The following is a 20,662-nucleotide window of genomic DNA, read 5'->3' as shown; positions in this document are numbered from 1 at the left end:
TTGTCGTCGTCAACATTGTCGCCGGCCTTCCACGTCGTGTCTATTGCTACCGCCGATTAATCAGCCCATTGGGTGGTGCCTGCTGGCTGGCGGTGTGCATCAGCTCCAGCTCCACCAGCAGCGGAAAATGATCGGAAGGTATATGCGGATGCGGACAGCCGACCACCTTGTTCTCACGCAACCAATCGTTGGACACAGGGCCCAGCAGACCCAACGGCACCATGCCCGTCTTCGTATAGAATATGTAGTCGATGATGCCCTTAAAATCGAAGGTGTAATTGGTGTGGGGCATAATGTCTTCGCTGTAGGCGGACGCCAGCTTAAAGGAATGCGTAAACTCGTTTGTATCGTTCGACAGCAATCTCTGCAAGCACATCTTGTAGCCCATATCCTTAAAGTCCAAATGATCCATGGCAACGCGTCCCTTGCCCAGAAATTCCACGACACCCGAGTCGGGCAACGAATTGAAATCACCGCAGAGCAACAGTTGGACACTGTTCGAATCATTCTTGTGGCCGGGACGAAAACTGTGACTGGCCTCGTCAATGATTGTCTTCAGTTCGTTGCTCAGCATCATTGTTTGAATAAGTTTGACATCACAGAACTCGGGATCCCAATGTATGTGAGCGGTGCACACGAGCAGCGGCTGTGAGATCTGTGTCACCTCCGACATTGGCTCCCAGGCGGTTTCCTTCACCTTCAGCAGAGCGGCCAACCCAATGTTATCCTTGGGCATCACACGATTCAGCATGTTGTCCGAGCCCTCTGCATTCGCCATAGCCAGCTGATTGAACTCAATGAGATGCTCCTTAATCAGCGTGAATCTGAAAAGAACATAATTGCTCTGTCATGTAATGTTCCAAGTAAAAGTCTAAGTTTCCACTCACTTTGATGTCCTAAAGAATATTGCACAGCCATCGACGTACTTGCGCTCCACCTCGGACATTGTCTTGGCACGTGATTTGGGCGAAAAGATGCCCTCGTAACCGTCATTCTTCAGTTCGGGCAGGAAAAAGTGATAGAACTGTTCCGTTTCAATCTCCTGCAAGCTGATAATGTCTGCCGCATAGTGACGTATCTCGTCGATAATGGACTTCTTGCGATACTCCCAATTCAGTGCCCACGATGGACAATAGCCGTACATTTGTCGCGTCGCATACTTATCGCAGAGCACATTGTAGCACATGACCGTGAAAATGCCTGAAAATTGGTGAAATAATAAAATTTAATTTATATAACTAAGACTTTGCTAGTGAAGTGGGGCAATTAATCTTAGAATGAATATAAAAAAAATAACTAATTATACGGTAACAAATATATCGCTTGAGAAAGCTACAACTTGATCATCTTTGAGACACTTCGTATTAAAATATTTAAAAAACCAACATGCCAAAAAAAAACTAATTTAAAAAAAATGAATGTCTTCTGTAAATTAACGTCATTGTGGTAAAAGACGCTCACAATAAAGTAATTCTTCTTAATATTAATTTAATCTGAATACACTATCGTGGTGTAAACAAAATTCGCAGTTGTGGTCAAAAACTTTCAATAAAGTAATTCTACTTGAGCATGTTTTAAGTTGAATACACTATCGCTGTGTAAACGAATTCGCAGTTGAATACACTATTTTAGTGTGAATCAAATTGAAGCAAAGATTTACAAGCAAAATTGATTTTCTTTTTTGACGGAAGAGGGCGTGACACAAAAATGAACTCCTGCTATTTATGCACACTTTAATGACTATTATTGCAAAATCTATCGGCGAAGAGTCTCTTGAGACAGACTGAGACTGTTCATATTCTAAACTGGAATTGAATGGTAACAGCTATTAGCTGTTCGTAATTGTTTCCTATGCTAATCTAGGTGTCATATTATAGTTTGTTCTACTTACAGGCTGGTCGCGTTTTGTTAGGCTTGGCCAGTGGCAACCATGGCCTCTGCGGCGGTGGATTGACGGTGACTGCAAAAGTGAGAAAAAAAAGAGCAACAATTAGTAAGGGTATTTGCAATGAAAGGGAGCTTATAAAATTAACACCCGCCAGTCACACACACACAGACAAACACCCCAGTGGCACACTGTAGTCGTTGTTGTAGTTGTTGTTGTTGCTGTTGTGATTGTGTTCGCAAACGGTGAAAGTGACATGCAAAAGCAATCAAATAGCTTCCGCCTTTGCAAGAGGCAGCAGCAGGTGACGTCGCCGTCGTCGTCGTTGTGCTGTTTAGTTTATTTATTTTTGCTGCTTGGGAGCAAAAGCTTATCTCTCCCTCTCTTTCTCTCTACCTGGGTTTCTCCAGCTGCCGACAAGATGCGTCTGCGTCTTTGCGCTGCAGCGCGGATGCGTATGAGAATAGGGATGGGGATGAGGATGCGGGTGCGGGTGGGCGACGACAACGCGTGCCACCCGTTCACTGGCAAAACTGTGATTAGCCGTTGTTGTAGTTCACTCTCTCACATATTCCACGAGGATGTCGTCGTCTTGATGTTGTTGTCTTGATGTTGTTGCTGTTGTTGTTGCTCAGCAGCTGATCGCGCGCACTCTTTGTGCTCAGGTTCGCTCTCATGAAACGTGTACACAATTGTTTTTGGTTTTTAATGTGTGTTTGCTGTGCCCCCTTTGTATGTGTGTTAGTTAATGTGTATGTCAGTGTGTGTGTGTCTTGTTTGGTTGTTTGGGAAGACACTACGATTGTTTTTCGTTTTTCGTGTCTCGCTTTTCTGTTAATTTTGTGCAAACGTCGGACGAACAACTATGAAAAACTTTCACTATTTTTTTTTGTTGTTGTTTTGTTTTTAATAAATTTTGTGATTTTTCATAATTTTGCTGGTATTGTTGTTGTTGTTGTTGTTGTTGTTGTTGCTGCTGCTACTGCTTGGTGCTTCTGCTGATGGGCGACTGTGATTTGTTTTAGCTCAGCTCCGATTGTTATTGTTGTTATTGTTGTGCCTTTAATGAGCACATTAACTACGTTTTCATTGCATTTTAATTGTACAACTTATTTGCTGTTGCTGTTTCTCTATATTTTACTACAAACACAAATTATTTAATAAATAACGAAACAAAACGAAAAATGTGAACTACGTTTTTTGTGTTCGTGTTTGGGTTTGTGTTGCTTGTATTTTTGATGTACAAAGAAAAATGTTATTACAGCAAAAATAATTGGGAATATTTAAATGACTTAGGCAACAAACTCAATGCCAACTAACGTTCGACGACGAGAAAGAGAAACACAAAATTACTTTTACTGACGCCACACACTTTGCGCCCACACACTTATGTATGAATAATTATTACCAACTTTTTTTTTGGGTAAAAATGGAAGAAAATAAAAAAAATTAGCCAAGTCAACGATGGGTGCAAAGTGATAGACCACACAGTGAAAAAAAAAACAGAAGAAGACTCTTGTGACAGGGAGAAAACAAGCTGAGCTTTTTACATAAGCACGCGCGTTGTTAATTAAAGTTCACTTAAGAGCTACTTTTGTTACCATTTCCTTTAGCTGAGCGGAAATTGAGGCACAAGCAACAATCTTTCAACTCTAATTTTGTGATTGCAGCTTGCCACCTTTTCCTTTTTCCTTTTTGAAAGTGAAACGTTTAGGAAAGCACATTTTCTATATGATATAACGAAATATATAATTGTAGCAAATCTTTATAAGTTTAAAACTCTTCAAGTTGCATGTAGTTTTATTTGATAGATATGAGATCTCTTGTTGCCACAGCCCTTTCTACAAAACATTTTTCATGGTCGTTGCCTGTGTGCTGCATATCGAAACAAAAGAAAATAAAAAGAGAGGCAACGACAACAACAACAACAAAAAAAAGCGAAAAAAAAACAAAAGTTCGAAAGGCAAAAACCCAAGTGAGCGTATCGAAAAAGAAAGTGAAATTCAAATTGAAATTTGGTGCGATTAACAACACCAAGTCACTGAGAGCCGAGCCTGCTGCTGTTGCTGTTGTTGCTGTTGCTCGCTGATCGCCCCCTGTGTAGGCCCCAAAAAAGGGGTCTCAAAAAAAGAAGAGGAAAAAAGCATTGCTGTTGGCTTAGACAACATTTCGTATGCACAACATGCGATGACGATGGCGATGACGAAGACGAAGACGACGATGGCGATGGCGACGTTGGTTTGCTGGCCAATGAGGCAAAGTGTCTTGCGCTCTGAATAGAAAACAAAAGTCAACTTGCCACTTGCCACACTTTGAGCTGCAATTAGATAACCCGTTTCATTTGCACCACTTTTTTACTACAACTACAACAACAACTACAACTACAACTGCAATTGCAATTGCACCGCAAATGACTGCCAATGTTCAATGGCGTTGGCCGCGCCAGTTGATTGCTGATCATCGTCTTGGTTGTTGTTGTTGTTGCTGCTGCACTCGCGACAGCAACCACTTCGTTGTCGCTGCCGTTGCCGCTGAGCTGACGATGCCACAACTAAAACGAATCTTGCATTGAAATCATAATAATGAAACTGAATTTAAGGTGCACTCCACACACCATCCACTCCACAACACCACACTCCACTTTACACACACACACACTCACACACACACACACACTCGTATTGCGAACGCAAACCAGTTCAGCAGCATTTTTCATACACAAATATACAAGAGCAACTGCATCGTGGACGACTGCATTGTCGAGTGTTAAGTGGCCAACAGTGCTCCAACTACAATTACAACTACAACTACAGCAACAACCACAACTAAAGCACACGAGGGTCGTTCATCAAATCAATTACAAGCCTCCTCTCTCCACACGCACAAATCAATTTGGAAAATCTGGAGCTTATCATTCAGCGCAACAGCGGCAATATTTTTAATAGCGACCAATAAAAAAGCTCGATTGCCTTTTTAGTAATAGTAAAAGTGCTTAAAGTTTTAATGTCTCGAGGTTATATGCTATTTTATTTAATCACCATATTCAATTTGATTCGATTTGATTTTTACACCAAAACAAAGTCAAGTTTCGCAATAACAAGTAAAAGAAAACTTAAGAGAGTTTAAAGTTTTGCAAGGTTAATTTTAACATTTATTCTACTAAAAAGAAATGAGAATACATAAGCTCATTTTAATTGATTTTTGTAAGTGCTTTCCCAACTTTATTTAATTTATGAAATAAAAGTTTCGCAAAGTTAATTTTATCTTTTATTCCACTACAAAGAAATGAGAATACATAAGCTTATTTTAATTGATTTTGTTAAGTGCTTTCCCAACTTCAATTTTGCATTTCATCTCTTTCCAAAATATTTGACTAACTTATTTTATTTAAGATGTCAAACCGAACGGAAAAGGCGTTAAATTTATCTGACATTTATATTCATAAAATTAGCTAACGATTAAATTTTCCTCATGACGAATTTGAGTAAGAATCGTGCATACGTGACAATTAAATATTCGCCATATTAATGCACGGAAATACGAATTAAGTATACAATTAATACAATTAAGTATACGCCACGTGAGAATTTGTGTTCTTTGGTTCATTCACCTGAATTTCGAGTAACTCAAAACTGTGATTGCAAAATTGTTAACTAAAATAAAAGAAACTTAAAGCAGGTCTAATAAAATTCAGTACAAACTAGTTCTTAAAAATACAATTTTAATGCCTATCAATATAATGTTCAAAAACATAATTGTAGATTTTCTTTTTTTTTAAAATGATTTAAACTAAAGTAAAAGAAACTTAAAGCAGGTCTAATAAAATTCAGTGTAATGTAGTACTTAAAAATACAATTTTAGAGCCTTTCAATATGATGTTCAAAAAACATAATTGTAGATTGTCTTTTTTTTAATGATTTATCTTTACATGTAATTTTATAAGCCGTATTATAGATTTTGTTTTTAATTGTTAATTTTTTAAACTGAATTTTGAAGTCTTACATCGAATTACATGGAATTTTATTATTTATCTTTAAACTATATTTTTAAGCCTGACATCAAATTACATGGAATTTTATTAGCCGTGCTTTAAAATCAATTTTTTTATAAAGAGCATTTAAGACCCAAACAAAAGTGCGTTTATTTTCCAATTTCTATTAACTGAAATTATAAAAGCGATCTCTTTATGTCAGCTAAACGTTAATTGTTGTAAAGTAAATGGTGATCATTAACAAATTGCTTAGTTAATTGGGGATTTACTCAATAAACACACCTCGTGGAGCAATTGGCTGCTGACTTACTGACTTGGCCGACTCTCTCGAAGATCGACGATCGACGATCAACGATTGACGATCGTGAGCGCCATATTCAAAGTTGAAGACCAAGTTGGAGTCGAAGACAGAGGCACAGATTTGTGCTGCGTCACATGGAAAATCAATTGAAATGTGCACAGTGCACAGCATGATTATGCAGACAACACGAACTCAGTGTGTGTGTGGAGAGTTGCTGTTCGGTTGCAAGTTGTTGCTGAGGATGCCGTGTGTGTCTGTGTGTTGCAACTCAGCCGGCGACGAGACGCGACGCATTGGCGTGGGCTTTCTTTCGACAGCATCGCGTCAGCTCTTTGTAGGAGTCTCTCGTCGTTCGACGTTGTCGCCGTTGCTGCTGCTGCTGATGATGTTGCGGTGGCTGCATCTGCGTCTGGGAGCTCACGCGATGCTGCCACGCGGTTTGGTTACGTTTATTATTATTTTTTTTTTTTTCCTTTTGCTGTTGCTGATCCACTTTCAGCTCTTTTGCGCGTACTTTCTCCCCCATTTGGAAAGCAAGCTGCGACTCCAACTCCGACTCTGGTGCCTGACATTGGCAGCAAGCACAAGAGAAGCTGACTGCCTGCCTGCCTGGCTGTTGAGGCTGCCTTTCGCGTTGCACCTTAAAGGCGAGGGCAACCCTTAAACTTGACTAAACAACTCTTGACCCTTGGGCGAGTTCAAGTTGCGTAGCCGCAGCAACTCATCAACTCATCAAGTTGCCCTCGTATGCAGCTCAGGTGCGAGCACTTAGCCTAGCTCCCGGGCCCAGTCCAACTTTCTAATCATTTGCACTTCCTTTTACGCAACAACAACCTTGATAAGCCCAAAGCAAAGCGGCGCATACAAAACTCAAAACTCAAAAAGAGCACAAAATACAAAATGAAAATGAAAACGAAAACCGGGCTATGCGCCACTTCCGCACCACCAAAAAAAAAAAAAAAAAAAAACCGCTCAGACACAGTAATAATAATAATAATGTATACAACAATAATATGAGTTAAACATTTCCGATTTTTGTTGCATATTCATAAGAAATGTGGGCCAATTATGCGAAACGGAAACGAGTCAAACCAAAGAAAAAAAAAAAAAAAAAAAAGCCGAGCAATGACTGCGCAAAAATACAAATACAAAACTGTAGACTCGCATTTCGTAACCGAAAAGAAATAATAATAATAAGAGTAATAAAAAAAAAAACAGTTAAGAGAGCAACGCTGATCACGCCTGTGTTCCCAATTAATGACTCAGTTAACAGCTGTTTTATTACTTATTATTATTATTGCTGAGTTGTTGTTGTCGTTGTTGTTGCTCTGATATTTTTTGGCACTAATATTGTGTTTTGTTTGTTCGTTGTTGCAGTTATAAATACCGGTTGCGAGAGCCATGTGCTCTAGTAAATCATCTGATGTACTTCGAATTGATGACAATGCATAAATTGTCATCAAAATTTAATTAGATAAAAGAGCAGAAACTGGCTTAAGCCAATTAAACGATTAGGTAACAGTTAAAGCAACAACAACACCGACAACAACAACAACAACAACAACAACAAGTACTGCTGCTGTCATCGACTGCAACAAAAGTGTCTGGCAATAAACCTACATAAAGCAACAAAAATTTGTTCATAAAACAACAAAAATAAAACCTAAATAGAAGCCAAAGAAGAAGACAAAACGTTAAAAATTAATTCATGTTGTGCTCATTTCGTGAGCAACAGCAGCCGCTAAAAAAAAAAAACAGAGTTTGTTGTCCAAGTTATAAATTTTAACACCATCTGCAAAAGGGAACAAAACGAGTCTCAAAGCCTCGAGTCTCGGAAGAGCGTTTAAACGTGGCCCTAAACAGTTGCTTTACTCCACAGCATTCATAACTCGCAGCTTACGTCAAAAGCAATGAATCCGATTCGTTTCTTCCCTCTCCCCTCACCCCCTTTCCACCCCGCCCCCTTTTGAAAAGCTAATGACCATTGCGTTGTTGAGAATCTGCATGAATAGTCACATCTTTTAGAGCTCTTGCCGCTTATTACACGGTGTTTTTTTATATCTTTTTATTTAGCCTCTCTCCATCATTTCTTTTAGTTGTATTATTATCTATTTGCGCAAAAGTATTTATCTGCTTTGATATATCGAAGCGTTGGGTTTAACCTTAATTAATCTGCACAGATTGCCCAAGATGAATCGTACTTTTTTTTTTGTTTGCCTAGTACAAAAAGATATTGCACATACACATAATTTATTTCAAGATCTTCTACCTGATTTTCATAGTTATTCAGTAGAGGTTCGTCTTCAGCTCTTTTATCTATCTTTTCCACTTCATTTGGTATATGGGTCGAAAGCTTGCAAGTTCACAAATATAACACGTAGCTTACGCTTATAAATAATTTATACAAATTAAAGTAATTTTTATAATGAGTGTAATTAATATAATAATTACTAAAGGCAGCGGGCATTTGTTTAACATTGTAAGTGTGGCAAAGAACTTTTATTGAAGATTCAAGAGAATACAGTTTCAATAGAAGTTCCTAACTTATTATAAAGTTTAGTTATAAAGAGATTTAACTGCACCTAGTGCTAGTCTAAAGTTATAAAGAGATTTGACTGCAATTAAAGATATTTTATAATAAGTCTTTTACATAATTATTAATAAAATAATCTTTCTAATAAAAGTTCTTTACTTATTTACTTCTATATAGAGTTTATCTGTACAATTTTTCATAACTATGAATATAGAGTTCTTTTAAAGTCTTTAGAAGACATTTCCATATACTTAAGTGTTGTCAAGAATATCAATTGAATACTTCAGTAAAGGGAAGTTACCTATAAAATTTTTTATTAAGTTCACATATAACTTATATTTTCCAAAAAAAATTGTATATATTGATGTTGAGGAAATTCCTTCAATATTTAAACTATTTAAACGCTATTTTCCAATAAGTAACATATACTTTATAATCAATTATGAATTGAGAGGGTTTTTTAAATTTATAAATTCCATTTTAAACTACAAATTTCCATCAATACACTTCATTCATGGTCATCTTTGCCAATATTTTGCATAGTGAATAGTTTTCTCCTCTTCTGCGAAATTTGCGCTTATCGAACACAAGAGTTAGTTGGGTCATAGAGAAGAACGACAACTTATTATGTTCATATACGACCCACATACAACCTGACACTGTGCACTGTGATTTAAAATTAAAGCCAAACAACACTACAAAGACAGACACAAGAGACAGACAGACAGACAGACAGACGGACAAACAGAGACACACAAGCTCTTATAACTAAGTGAAGTACCGACTACTTCCAAGTAGCACTTTATGGGTATTGTTACTCAGCGCACGACGACGACGTCGATGGAGAGGAAGAGGAAGAGGGAGGAAGGTGAAGTCTAAGACGAGCTGCAACAGAAATTGTCTGTGAAAATGTGCGAGCAAAGCGAGGTACAAGAGTAAACGAAGAATAGCTAAAAGACAACAACAACAACAACGACAGCAGCAGACGACATTAAAAGTGGAAAATAAATGTAATAATGACATTTGTGGCCGTTAGATTCTTAACTGTTTGACATTTTGCGTAACCTTTTTCGTAGACATTTGGCCTTTTTTCTCTTCTTTTTATATTTGGTTTGCCAAGACTCTTTGCGGTTCGTTTAGCCTTTTTTTGTGTTTGTTTTTTTTATGGAATTAAAACTGGGACTGGGACTCCGCGTCTGGAGAACTGGAACTCTGGGGGTCGATTGCTTGCAGTTGTGGCCTACTGAACGCAAAACCCGGCAAAACAAATAAAAAACTTTCAATTTCGATTTCAGTGGAAAATGTTTGTGTCAATCAAATGAAGCAACAAATTGAAAATGCAATTGAATTGCGAAAAATTGCAAACTAAAGCTGGGAAAAAACAATGGCAAAGCAGATGAACAAAAAAAAACTATGTAAGCAGCAAAAAAACAGAGAAAATCCAAAGCAAAAACATTGAATATTCATTTCATTATTTTGCATTTGTTGACTAACAATTAGTGTGTGTAAAATTCCAAGAAAGAAAGCTGTTGGGGGAGTAATAAAATGTATGTAAATTTATTTCGAATAGTTTAAAATTTCGTAAACTAAATTTAAATGTGAAAATTAATCAATAAATTCCTAAATATGATTTAGCAATGGCTAGCTAAGAATTACTTAACTAATAAAGAAGAATATGGTGGAAAAAGTTTTGAGTTAAATTTAAAGTTTAATCTTTAAAGAGACAAAGAGAACAAAAAAACAAAGTTCGATAGTTTTTAGGCAATATCTAACAATTTGGTAGATATGAAGAAAAATCTCTAAAAAAAAATACTGCACTAACTTTAAAGTTTAATCTTTAAAGAGACTTACAATGGAAATAATCAACAAGATTTTCTATATTAAGATTATTTAATAAAGTCTTGAATTAACTTTAATGATTAAATATACTACTTTGGTAATTATCAAAAACTTTAGATTAATTCAGACACCATTGTTTCAAATGGCATAACTATGAATTATTGAAGTAAATAATATAATAATAATAAAAACGAACAAAATTGAAAGTTTCAAGTTTAAGGAAATCACAATAGAATATAATTGGATATGCTTTTTCGTCTTCAATTTATGAAAAATTTAGATGATCAAGTTAAAACAATAAAGAATTGAAAACTGAGTTGGTAAAATGGGGAATTTTTTACTGAAAATGAGTTTCATTGAGAGCACTTAAGATGAAAAGCAACACTTAAAGACTCAAGTCAAAGCTTCAAAAGTTCAATTCACAGTAACTGCGCGAGGTATCGTAATAAAGTATCTCAAGTTGCATAATTTGTGAAACGAAAAGCTTGTCAGAAGATAGGAAACGATCCAACAGAACTCTATCTAATCGTAAACCTCGATAGCAACATTTCCGAAAGGGCAACAGCAATAACAATTAAATTTGACAAGTTAAGAATGAAGCAAGTGTGGCCAACGATGAAGAAGACAAGAACCCGAAGATGTGGACAAGACGACGACGCACTTATTGACGCAGCCAAACACATTAGCCACTGGCCATTGCTGGTTGCTGCTGCCACAGTTGCTGCTGTCTTCGTTTGAAGCCGGCGTGATGGCGCAAACAGTGTTGCAAATGACCCAATTATCCACTGACCCACTCAACGCGCGCGTCCCAAACGGTTGAACGATTGCCGGACTGCAAACAGCCGGCTGCCGATGACGACGACGACGACGACCAGGTTGTGAAAGAGGCAACAACAAAAAAGAAGAACAACAACAACAAATGCCATGTCGCTTGTGTTGAAAGAGGCAACTTAGAATATAAGCGGGCTCTTTAAAGCGCCGGTCAGCGATCTGGTCAGAAGTCAACGGGGAGTGCAAAATGAATAGAAGACGGGATAAGATGAGAGACGCAACGCAACGCGACGTTGAAGTTGAGGTTGAGAGACCCTAAAATAGAGACATTAATTAGCCAAATGACCAGCAATTTGTGGCCCACAAAAAGAAATTAATTTGCCAGTTACGGTTATTACAGCGGTTTGGCAGAGAGACTGCGAATTTTTTTCCTTCTTTCTTCTTTTTTCAATAGCTTGAGATGAGCAGCCAGCAAAAGAGATGCGCATTCAATTAAAGAAGCAGAAGCAGAAGCGACACCAGGTGAAAGGTAGCGGCGGCTTGGCTCAGATACAAACAGCAAACCGCAATAACAATTGGTTAGCTGGTTCAAAGTTTGCGCAGCAATTCAAACTCGGGTGGCTGAAAAAAAAAAAGTTGAGTCGGGGCTAATGTTTGGAAAGTTCACTCTCAAGTGCAGCTTGGCTCGGTCCCAAAGATCGCCTCGGAGAGTAGAGTAGAGTAGAGTAGAGTATGTTTATTTGTCTATTTGTTTGTTTATTTTCAAACTGTCGAGACAACAAACTCGAACGTGCTCCATTAGAAATCTTTTCGACTTTGTCGAGGGAAACAAACCTTCTTTTCGGGGCTATCAAAATAGTAATCAGTTTTTCTTCTACTCGTTTTTTTTTTTGCTTTCTTGTTTACAATCGTTTTTATTATTTCTGATTTTTTTTGCTTTTGTTTGTATTTATAGTACACACACACATACGCACACATACATTTGTATATATATATAAATTGTATATTGAGCTCTCTCGGGTTCATGCTTAAACAAAATAAATAATAATTGCCGGCGTATTGTGTGAGCACAATAACAATGAATAAGTCTTAAGAAAAAGTGCTTAAACATTAAAATTGGAATGGAGTGTAAGAAGAACGCCATCAATTTGTTATTTGTGCAAAAACGCTGCTTAACTAGACAATAACATATAAATACAAATACACAATTACAATTACAATTACAATTTACGAGCTAGTGAAAATCTTAATTAAATAAATTAGTTGTTAGACTCGCAATAATTTCTAATGTGGGGAATGGTAACAAAAGCCGCCGCCGGCTCCGTACCGGGCTATGCCCGGAACTCTCGACGTGATCGTGGAAAACTGTGACATTTTCCAACATGCCAGCCACAACAACAACGACAACAGCAACAGCAGCAGCCACAGCAAACACCATAGAAAACTCTCGAGTCGAATGCAATGCAATTTTCAGTGGCCGACTCGTGAGTTTCTTTTAATTAAAAAAGGCGAAAACTTTTACTCGGCGCCAACTACTAAATAAGCAGGTAACTAGGGCTGCTGCTGTTGTTGCTATTGTTGTCTTAGATTTTATGCTCAGTGATCAGCTTGGCATAATTAGAGGAAGTTGGCATACAAATTAGAAACGCAGCTTCAACCATTGATAAGCGGCGACCTTAACCTTCAGCTAACTGAGTCAAAAGAAAAAACTGCGTTGAATTGAAAATTGAAAATGAACAGAATGAACGAATTATGAATTTAAAAGTCAGCTGAATGTAATTATGAAATGCACTGAGAATGAATCAAAATAAAAATAGTGAATGTTTCGTAAACGCCACCAAAAAGTATTTCAATGAATAATTCAGTAAACTGAAATGATTAAGTGCTTGACAAATTAAGTAAAATTATGTAAACACAGCTGAATAAATTCAAAAGTCAAGCATTCGAAACTGTACGAAAATGTATGATCTCATGACTGAATGAATTAATATAGATATACACTAATGATTATGATCTGAATAATTCATTCAATGCGTGTGCAGCTGGCGCCCGAGATCGTTGCGTATATAGTTAGGTATAAATCATAAAATTAATATTAATCATAATAGTTGCGATATACAATATATAAATAATCACTTAGTTTGCTAGATAAGTTCACGTTGTAGCGCTTTATAAAAACTAATCGTCACCTATTACCAACCGAGCAGAAAAAAACATATACTATAAACCCAAATGAGAAAAAAACGTTAATAATAATAACAATAAATCAAGTGTTAATTAGGAACGTGGCTTAATGCTAAGAATATATCGCAATATAAACAAACTAATGTTTAGCTCAGACAGACAAATAATTGAGGTCAAAAAGTAAAACATACAAAATTTGTTTATGCGCTGAAAGAAAGTGAATCAAATTTGCCGCTCAAATAAACAATTTGAGTGCAAGTGAGATTTACTTTGTTTTCAATCTGATTTTTTTGTTGAAATTATTTGTGTGTCGATAAGTAGTACTAGTATAAAGTTAATCTAAGCTCGCTGTTTATGCACAAATAACAAAACATTGTTCGCAAGCATTAATATAGAAGTCTCTCAAATGTATCTACAGCGGCGTGAATGTATCTGTATCTGCATCTGTGTATCTGTGTACACGATTTCTATTACTTTTGCTTAAAAATCTGCATAAGAGTTTTCGTCTTGGCCATCGTCGTCGTCGTCATCGTTGTGATTGTTGTTGCTGTTGACTCTTTGTGGTTGTCGGTTGTCTGCGCAAAAACAAAGAGACTCTTCGCCGCAGTGAAAGTGAAAGTTGTTGCTTGTGGATATAACCACAGCACACACACACACACACACATACATATACACACATAAATATACTCCATGTATATATATAGACATATGCAAGGTTTTTTTTCTGTTGCTTCTTTTTTTTTGGCCAGCCAAATCGCCAATCGCTGGTTGAGGCTTTAATTTCAATGTCTTTTGTTTTGTTTCGTTTTTATTGCCCCGGCTTGCTGGGGCTGGCTCCATTCAATTTCTCCTTTGCCAGCTGATTCGCTTTATTAGTGGGTTAACGGTTATTTCTCTTCTTCTCTTCGGTTATGCAACGCACACGACGACGACGACGACGCATACATGAAGCACGCCCACGCACAGTCCCTAAGCCAACCCACATACAAAAACTTGACTTGGCTTTCGGCAATTAGCTCAAATTTCCACAGCGCGTTTGACGTCGTAAAACTTTTCCTGCCTCCATCTCCATCTTCATCGCTTTGGATTTGGATTTCGTCTATGTGATTAGCTTATCGTTGTTATTGCTGTCGCTGCTCGTTGTCGCAGTTGTCGCCGTTGAGCGCTGTTGTTCTTGCTTTTATTTGCTCGTCACGAGATGGTGGAAAATGCTGGCTTCAATTTTCCAACCGTGCCCAGTATTAAAGTTGTGGGTGTGGTTGCACCGCTATCGCTGTTGCTGCTTTTGCCAGCTGTCACTTGGTTGCCGCTGTGGTGGTTGTTGCTGTTGCCGCTGTTGCTGCTGCTGCGCCACACCAAGTCAAAGCAATTGTTATAAAATTGTTGCTTGCTGCTGCCGCTGTTGCTGTTGCTGCTGATGCAGTTGTTGTTGTTGTTGTTGTTGCAGTCAACTAGAAAATCCATTGCTGTGGGCGTCACAAAATTCGTATCCGTCAGATGCAAATGCTCAAAGTTGAAGACAAGCGCCTCAGAGTTATAGCTGCCAGCGCTGTCTAAGCCACTGTCGCTGGCCGATGCCGAGCAGCTGTCACTATCCCCGCTCCCGCTCCCGCTTCCACTTGCAATGCTCCCTCTGCCACTTCCACTTCCACTCCCTATGCTGCTGTCGCCTAATCCCGCGTTTGTGGGCTCGTTGACGGCACATGTTTCGATGAGCTTGCGTGAAATCTCGTTGATGCTTTCGTTCAGCAGCGTCTCGGCATTCGCATCCATTGCATTGCCTCCTCTTCCTGCTCCTCCTCCGCCACCCGATGTTGCTGTTGCAACGTGATTAAAGCAGCTAGCAAACAGATCGTTGGCAATATTCATGCCGCTCAGGATGTCGCCATAGCCCGAATCATTCGAATCACTCAGATACAAAGCTGTCGCTGTCGCAGCCGTATTCGTTGTCGTTGTCGTTGTGGCAACGTGGGCGTGACTGCGTTGAGATCCAATCACGCCCACAATTTCGGCTCGACTGCTGTCGCCGGTGATGGGCGCAAAATGTTCCGTAGTCGTTGTCTCGTCAAAGCTATTTGCCACATGCTGCTTATGCTGATGCTGATGCTGCAGTTGTTGTTGCTGTTGCTGCGAGCAAATCGAGCTCGCACACGAGTTATCCGACGACGATGACGTCGACGATGATGATGTGGAGCAACTGCCTCGGCTGCTGCTGTTGCTGCTCTGGCCCTGCGACGAGGCATCCGAGTGCGAGCGACGCAATGGATAATCCCACAGCGAACGCAATGGATCACAGTCACGGCAGAAGCAAACTCCATGACTGTGATCGTGTTGCTGCAAGTTGTTGTTGCCGCAATTGGGCAACAGTTGCGTTTGTTGTGCTGCATAGACCGCAGCTGGCAGCGTTGGTGCCGCTTGTGGCGTCAACTTTGGCTGCATTTCCGCGTCCAGTTTGAGCAACACTCCATTGGCCGGCTTGCGATCCTTCTTGCGACGCTTGCGGGGCTTTATAATGCGGGGCAGGCAGCTCTCCGTCATTGTCGCTGGTGTTGCATCCTGACCAGGATTGTTGCTGCTGCTGTTGTTGTTATTATTATTGTTGTGGTTGCTGCTGTGAGTATTGCTCAGCGCGGATTGTTGCTGCTGCTGCTTCTCCTGGGTACTGAGCACGGCTGGTGCCGAGTTCTGATAGCGCAGCACACGCGATTTGTCCGTCAGTTGAAAGTTGTTGAGCCGCATGGGATGATAACTATTTGCATGCGCTGGCCAAGGCTGTTGCAAGTGCTGCTGGTGATGTTGCTGCTGTTGTGGCAACTGTTGCTGCTGATGCAGTTGGTGATGATGATGATGGAGATGCTGCTGCTGTTGCTGCTGTTTGCTGTTCTGCAACAAGGGCTGACCCTGCGCATGCGCTGCCAATTGGGACATCGCGTGTGTTGCCGTCGCTGGCCAAGCTTTGCTGCTGGATTTACGCAACATACGCTGACGCTGCGCCGGCGTCAAATGGTTGCAGGCATTCGAGATGAGCGGTATGCCGGCGCACTCATTGATGCGCTGCTGATTCACCACCAGCTGAGGAGGTGTCGGTGCAGCTGCCGCATTGGGTGGCATGATGCCGTGCAGACTGTAGGCTGTTGGCGCTGCCGTATTCCAGGTGGCTGTCGTCGGCGGTAGTGGTGGGGCATGCAACGCATATCGGGCAAACTGATGGTGGCAAGCATTGCTGTTGTTGTTGTTGATATTGTTGATGTTGGTGGCGTTGTCGGGCGCACGATAAACGGTCACATGCGATCTCATAATCCTGCAGCTGCGAATCGAATCTCACGTGGTGGCAGCAACAGCAATGTCTTTTCTCCTGTCGCATCACTTGGCCGCGTTTGTGTTGCAATTTGCAATTTGCAATTTCAACACTTAATGCATGTGCTGCTGCTGCTGCATGTGGGGCAATTTCAAAACATTTCCACTTGCCAGACACACACACACATACACACACACAGAGAGAGAGACTACGAAAACTACGCTTCGAAATGAAAAGCGTCCACAAAAGAAACTGGCACAAACAGTGTTGCCCCGTTGCTGTTGCCGAAAATTACGAAACACTTTGCGCAGTCGCAGCTCGCAGTTCGCAGTGCACACGGTTACGATACGTCAGTTTTACGATACGCTACGATACGCTTACGATATGAGCGACTGAGACTGAAGACGACGCGACGCGAAGGCAATGAGTAAAACTTGTTTCGGGCGCTTGCGTTGTATGTCGTTAGGCAGGCCAGACAGAGCAGCGAGATAAAAGCGTCCGCTCGCGAGACAAGCTTGTGGCAGACTGATGGCAGCAAATTCAATTTCATTCGCGCACAAGCTTTGCCGGTTAACAGTAAACGCAGCAGTTGTTCGATGCCCCCGCTATGTCTGCGATCGCACTCTCTCTCTGTCTCTCTTTCTATCTTTGCCTGTCTTGTCCGCTCTCTCAGCTGGCTTAGGCTCTCAGCCATTAAGCTCGCTCTCTTTAAAGCTACCAAAGCTGGTTGCTGCTGTCGATTGCTGCGGGCCAACGTCCAGCAGCTTTGCATGTCGAGGTCGTGCAGTGTTGTTATTGTTATTATGATTGTGTGTGTATATAAATTCATATGCAATTGATGTATGGATGTATATGTAGTTTTGGCGCTTGCAGCCAATTAAATTATAATTGATGCTTCTCTTGCATTACTGAGTTTTCAAAAAAAAAAAAAATGAAAACCATGAGTTTGAACTTTAATTGCCCACAATCGGGTGTCGATAAAACTGGTTACGCGTTTTGGCATCCTGCGACCAAGCAATAATACTGCTTGTCGTAAACGACATTTACAACAACAAAAACAACAACGAGAAAAAGAGAACTTTCTCTTTTCATGCGCCTGTTTTGTTTTGAGCTTTCCTTTTTTGCCCACACAAACAGGAGCTTTCTCACACACACACACTCAAATTCCCGCACGCATTAAAACAAAATAAGAGTGACCATTCGTTTGTTTGGTACTCACACGACAAGTTGTCCAGCATGTGGTTGAGCAGTTTAGTCGTCCCGTTTGGCTCATTGTAGATGTTCATAAACTCCTTTTGCAGTGGATTTCCCATCAGACCAAGTATGACCAAATGAAAGAGCTTGCCAATTTCATAAGGCAGCACGCGCAGAAAGTTATTGTTCAGCAACAGTTCCCTATAATAAACGCGAGAGCGACAAACAGATGATGATCAATTGTTAATTATGATGTGCCGCCATCTAGCGGTCATGCTCACCGACTCACCTTAGCTGTATAAGCTCGCCAATTTCAGCCGGCAGACTGCGCAACTTATTGCTGGACAAATCCAGTGTACGCAAGCTAACCAACATTCCCACATCGGCTGGCAGACGCAACAGCTGGTTGTCATTCAAATACAGTGCTGTCAGATGCTCGAACTCCCACAACGAAGGGCTAATGTTCCTAACACATCCTGAAAAAGTTCACATGTTGGTTAACGCTCAAATTTCATATTATTAAAGTCTGCTTACCCGTTATCTCGAGACCGCTCCAGTTCGTCTTCTTACCGGCGGCGATATCCTCAGCAGATAGAAATATCTGCTGCCTTCTGTTCGTGCTGTCATATTTGTCTTTGTTACGAGACATTTTATAGTAATTGCCTATGTAAATAAAATCTTATTAGTTTATCTATAATTAACGAAACGCTTGAATGGGGGAAAAAGTGGGATGATAGCTGTTGTTTTTTTTTTTTTTAGCAAAGTTAGGGCTCATGTTAGGAGACAAAACCTGGCTTAGGCAAACTGCAACGGCAACAACGACAATAATATATATACATTTTTTATGTATATATTTAATTTGATATGTTATTTTTTATGGTGGATGGGAGGGGGAATTTGGGGGAAGTTGTTTGAAACAAATCATAACCTTTCATAATAACCGCCTGATGATTTAAGCGTCTCTGCAAAATATTAACAAAGTGATTGAATTATTATTGGTATTAGTAAACGACAAAAAATTAAGAAATAAATAATAACAAAGACGACAAACATTCGCATAAATCATACACAAAAATTTCAACTATGCAAATCATAAATTTGGTTGCCAAGAATTTCGAAAGCGCGCGCAAAATGCTTATATTGAATATGTATGTGTATGTGACAGTGTAAGTATGCACACACTAGAGCAAATATGCGTGTGTGGGTGTCTCACTTATGAGGGTACATATGTAGGATTTCAATTAAAATGACGTTAGCAAACACTTGTGGAAAGGGGTCGGCGAATATATGTAAATTGTTTTATATGTATGTAATAAATGCAAAATTGTAGCAAAGCTAAAGCGGCTTAGCATCGAGTTTTCATTTTACCCGTATTTTTTTTGTTTACTGTTACTACTGTTTCTGTTATATGTAAAGATGAGGAGCAGCTGCTGCAAGAAGTGATATATATTTATTGGTCACGGCACGAACGATTTACCTACGAGTTTATTGATTGCACGATTTCAATTTTATATGTATTTTGATTCTGGAAAAGTTCTCTTGTTGATGGACTTTCCTTGACACCCTATTTACACGCTCACGCCTTCTTCGTTTAATTTACCAAAACAATTTAGAATTCTAAACTTATTGTGTTGACTCGTTTTTTTTTTAGATGTTTTTATACAATAGTTAAGATTGTGGTTGTTTTGGTTTTTAAAGTCGAAACTAATTACTTATTGCGCGAATTAACTAGAAATTTTGGTTGTGTACCGCACAAAAGCGACGAAAATAAAATACTTATTCTCTTGTTGTTTCTCGTTTGGGTCGCCTTTTCTTTTTTGCGCGTTTTCCTTCCATTTATTGCATTTGATTGCGCGATTCGTTTTCATAGTTGTTCCGTGTTTTTGTATACATGTTGCCGCGGAGTTGCCACTTATTGTCCAGAGAATAGAGCGAGAGAGATTAGAAATTGAAAGAAATTGCATATATAGAATATATATGCTTCACATTTAATAATTTTTGGTTTTTATGAATATTCTATTGATTCAGATTTCAAATACATCAATCCTTGTTTATTAAACTAGTACTACACACACTCATATTGTTATTTACACAAGGTGGTTGTTTTTTAACCTTTTAACCAAAACAAAACAAGCACTTAGAGAAGAAACCAAACACTCAAGCACCCAATACACGCATACATACAGACACTCAAACAATTAGAATTACAGCGAAATATGCAACATGCACATACATACAAACACGAAGAAATTGTGCAACGTATGCTTTAACAGCCACTGTACGATATTATGGAGAGATTTGCGCTTTATTATTCCGTTTAACTCGAGTATTTTGCAATTTATTCGTGGCTCTGCTGCGACAAACTTTTCTTTTTTTGCATATCTTCTTCGCACTTATTCGCGGTGTGACCAACGCCGTGAGTCAAACTAACGCGTCGCAAATGCTGTGCTTGCAAAAACATTGTTCTTTTGCAAAATATGGCAACGCCATATAAAGGGATCAGTTTTGAAAGAATGACCATTGTTCTTATTGTCATGGTTTGTTTGTTTTTTTTTTTCTTTGCATCAATAACAATATTTATAGGAACAATGCTTTTTGAACAGTTACTTAGAATAATTATTACAAAACAAATATATAATTCAACACTAATCTTATTTCTTAGAATT

General features: G+C 39.2%; 2 protein-coding genes across 5 annotated transcripts; both read right to left on the bottom strand.

Annotated features, from left to right (window-relative positions):
• On the bottom strand, nucleotides 1-20,388 carry LOC132784316 (CCR4-NOT transcription complex subunit 6-like). 4 transcript variants are annotated; one of them, XM_060789847.1, is made up of 8 exons: nucleotides 20,234-20,388; nucleotides 18,925-18,958; nucleotides 18,531-18,659; nucleotides 18,286-18,472; nucleotides 18,022-18,197; nucleotides 1,892-1,960; nucleotides 888-1,200; nucleotides 1-824 (listed from the first exon to the last, which is right to left on the bottom strand). In XM_060789847.1, exons 2-8 carry the CDS (start codon nucleotides 18,929-18,931, stop codon nucleotides 47-49), a joined length of 1,659 nt encoding a protein of 552 aa, XP_060645830.1. In that variant the 5' UTR covers nucleotides 18,932-18,958; nucleotides 20,234-20,388; the 3' UTR covers nucleotides 1-46. The 4 variants fall into 4 exon arrangements, with proteins under 4 accessions (XP_060645830.1, XP_060645828.1, XP_060645829.1 ...); XM_060789845.1 differs by lacking the exon at nucleotides 20,234-20,388 and adding an exon at nucleotides 19,474-20,024; XM_060789846.1 differs by lacking the exons at nucleotides 18,925-18,958; nucleotides 20,234-20,388 and adding an exon at nucleotides 19,474-20,024.
• On the bottom strand, nucleotides 14,295-17,368 carry LOC132784313 (putative mediator of RNA polymerase II transcription subunit 26). The gene has a single exon (XM_060789842.1). The coding sequence runs from the start codon at nucleotides 16,799-16,801 to the stop codon at nucleotides 14,696-14,698; it is 2,106 nt and encodes a 701-aa protein (XP_060645825.1). The 5' UTR covers nucleotides 16,802-17,368; the 3' UTR covers nucleotides 14,295-14,695.
• Nucleotides 20,389-20,662: the final 274 nt, after the last annotated feature.

Source organism: Drosophila nasuta, chromosome 2R, assembly GCF_023558535.2.
Source record: "Drosophila nasuta strain 15112-1781.00 chromosome 2R, ASM2355853v1, whole genome shotgun sequence".
Classification (NCBI taxonomy): Eukaryota; Metazoa; Arthropoda; class Insecta; order Diptera; family Drosophilidae; genus Drosophila; species Drosophila nasuta.
The sequence above is the reverse complement of the archived record's forward strand: the minus strand, read 5'-3'. Positions and strand labels throughout refer to the sequence as shown.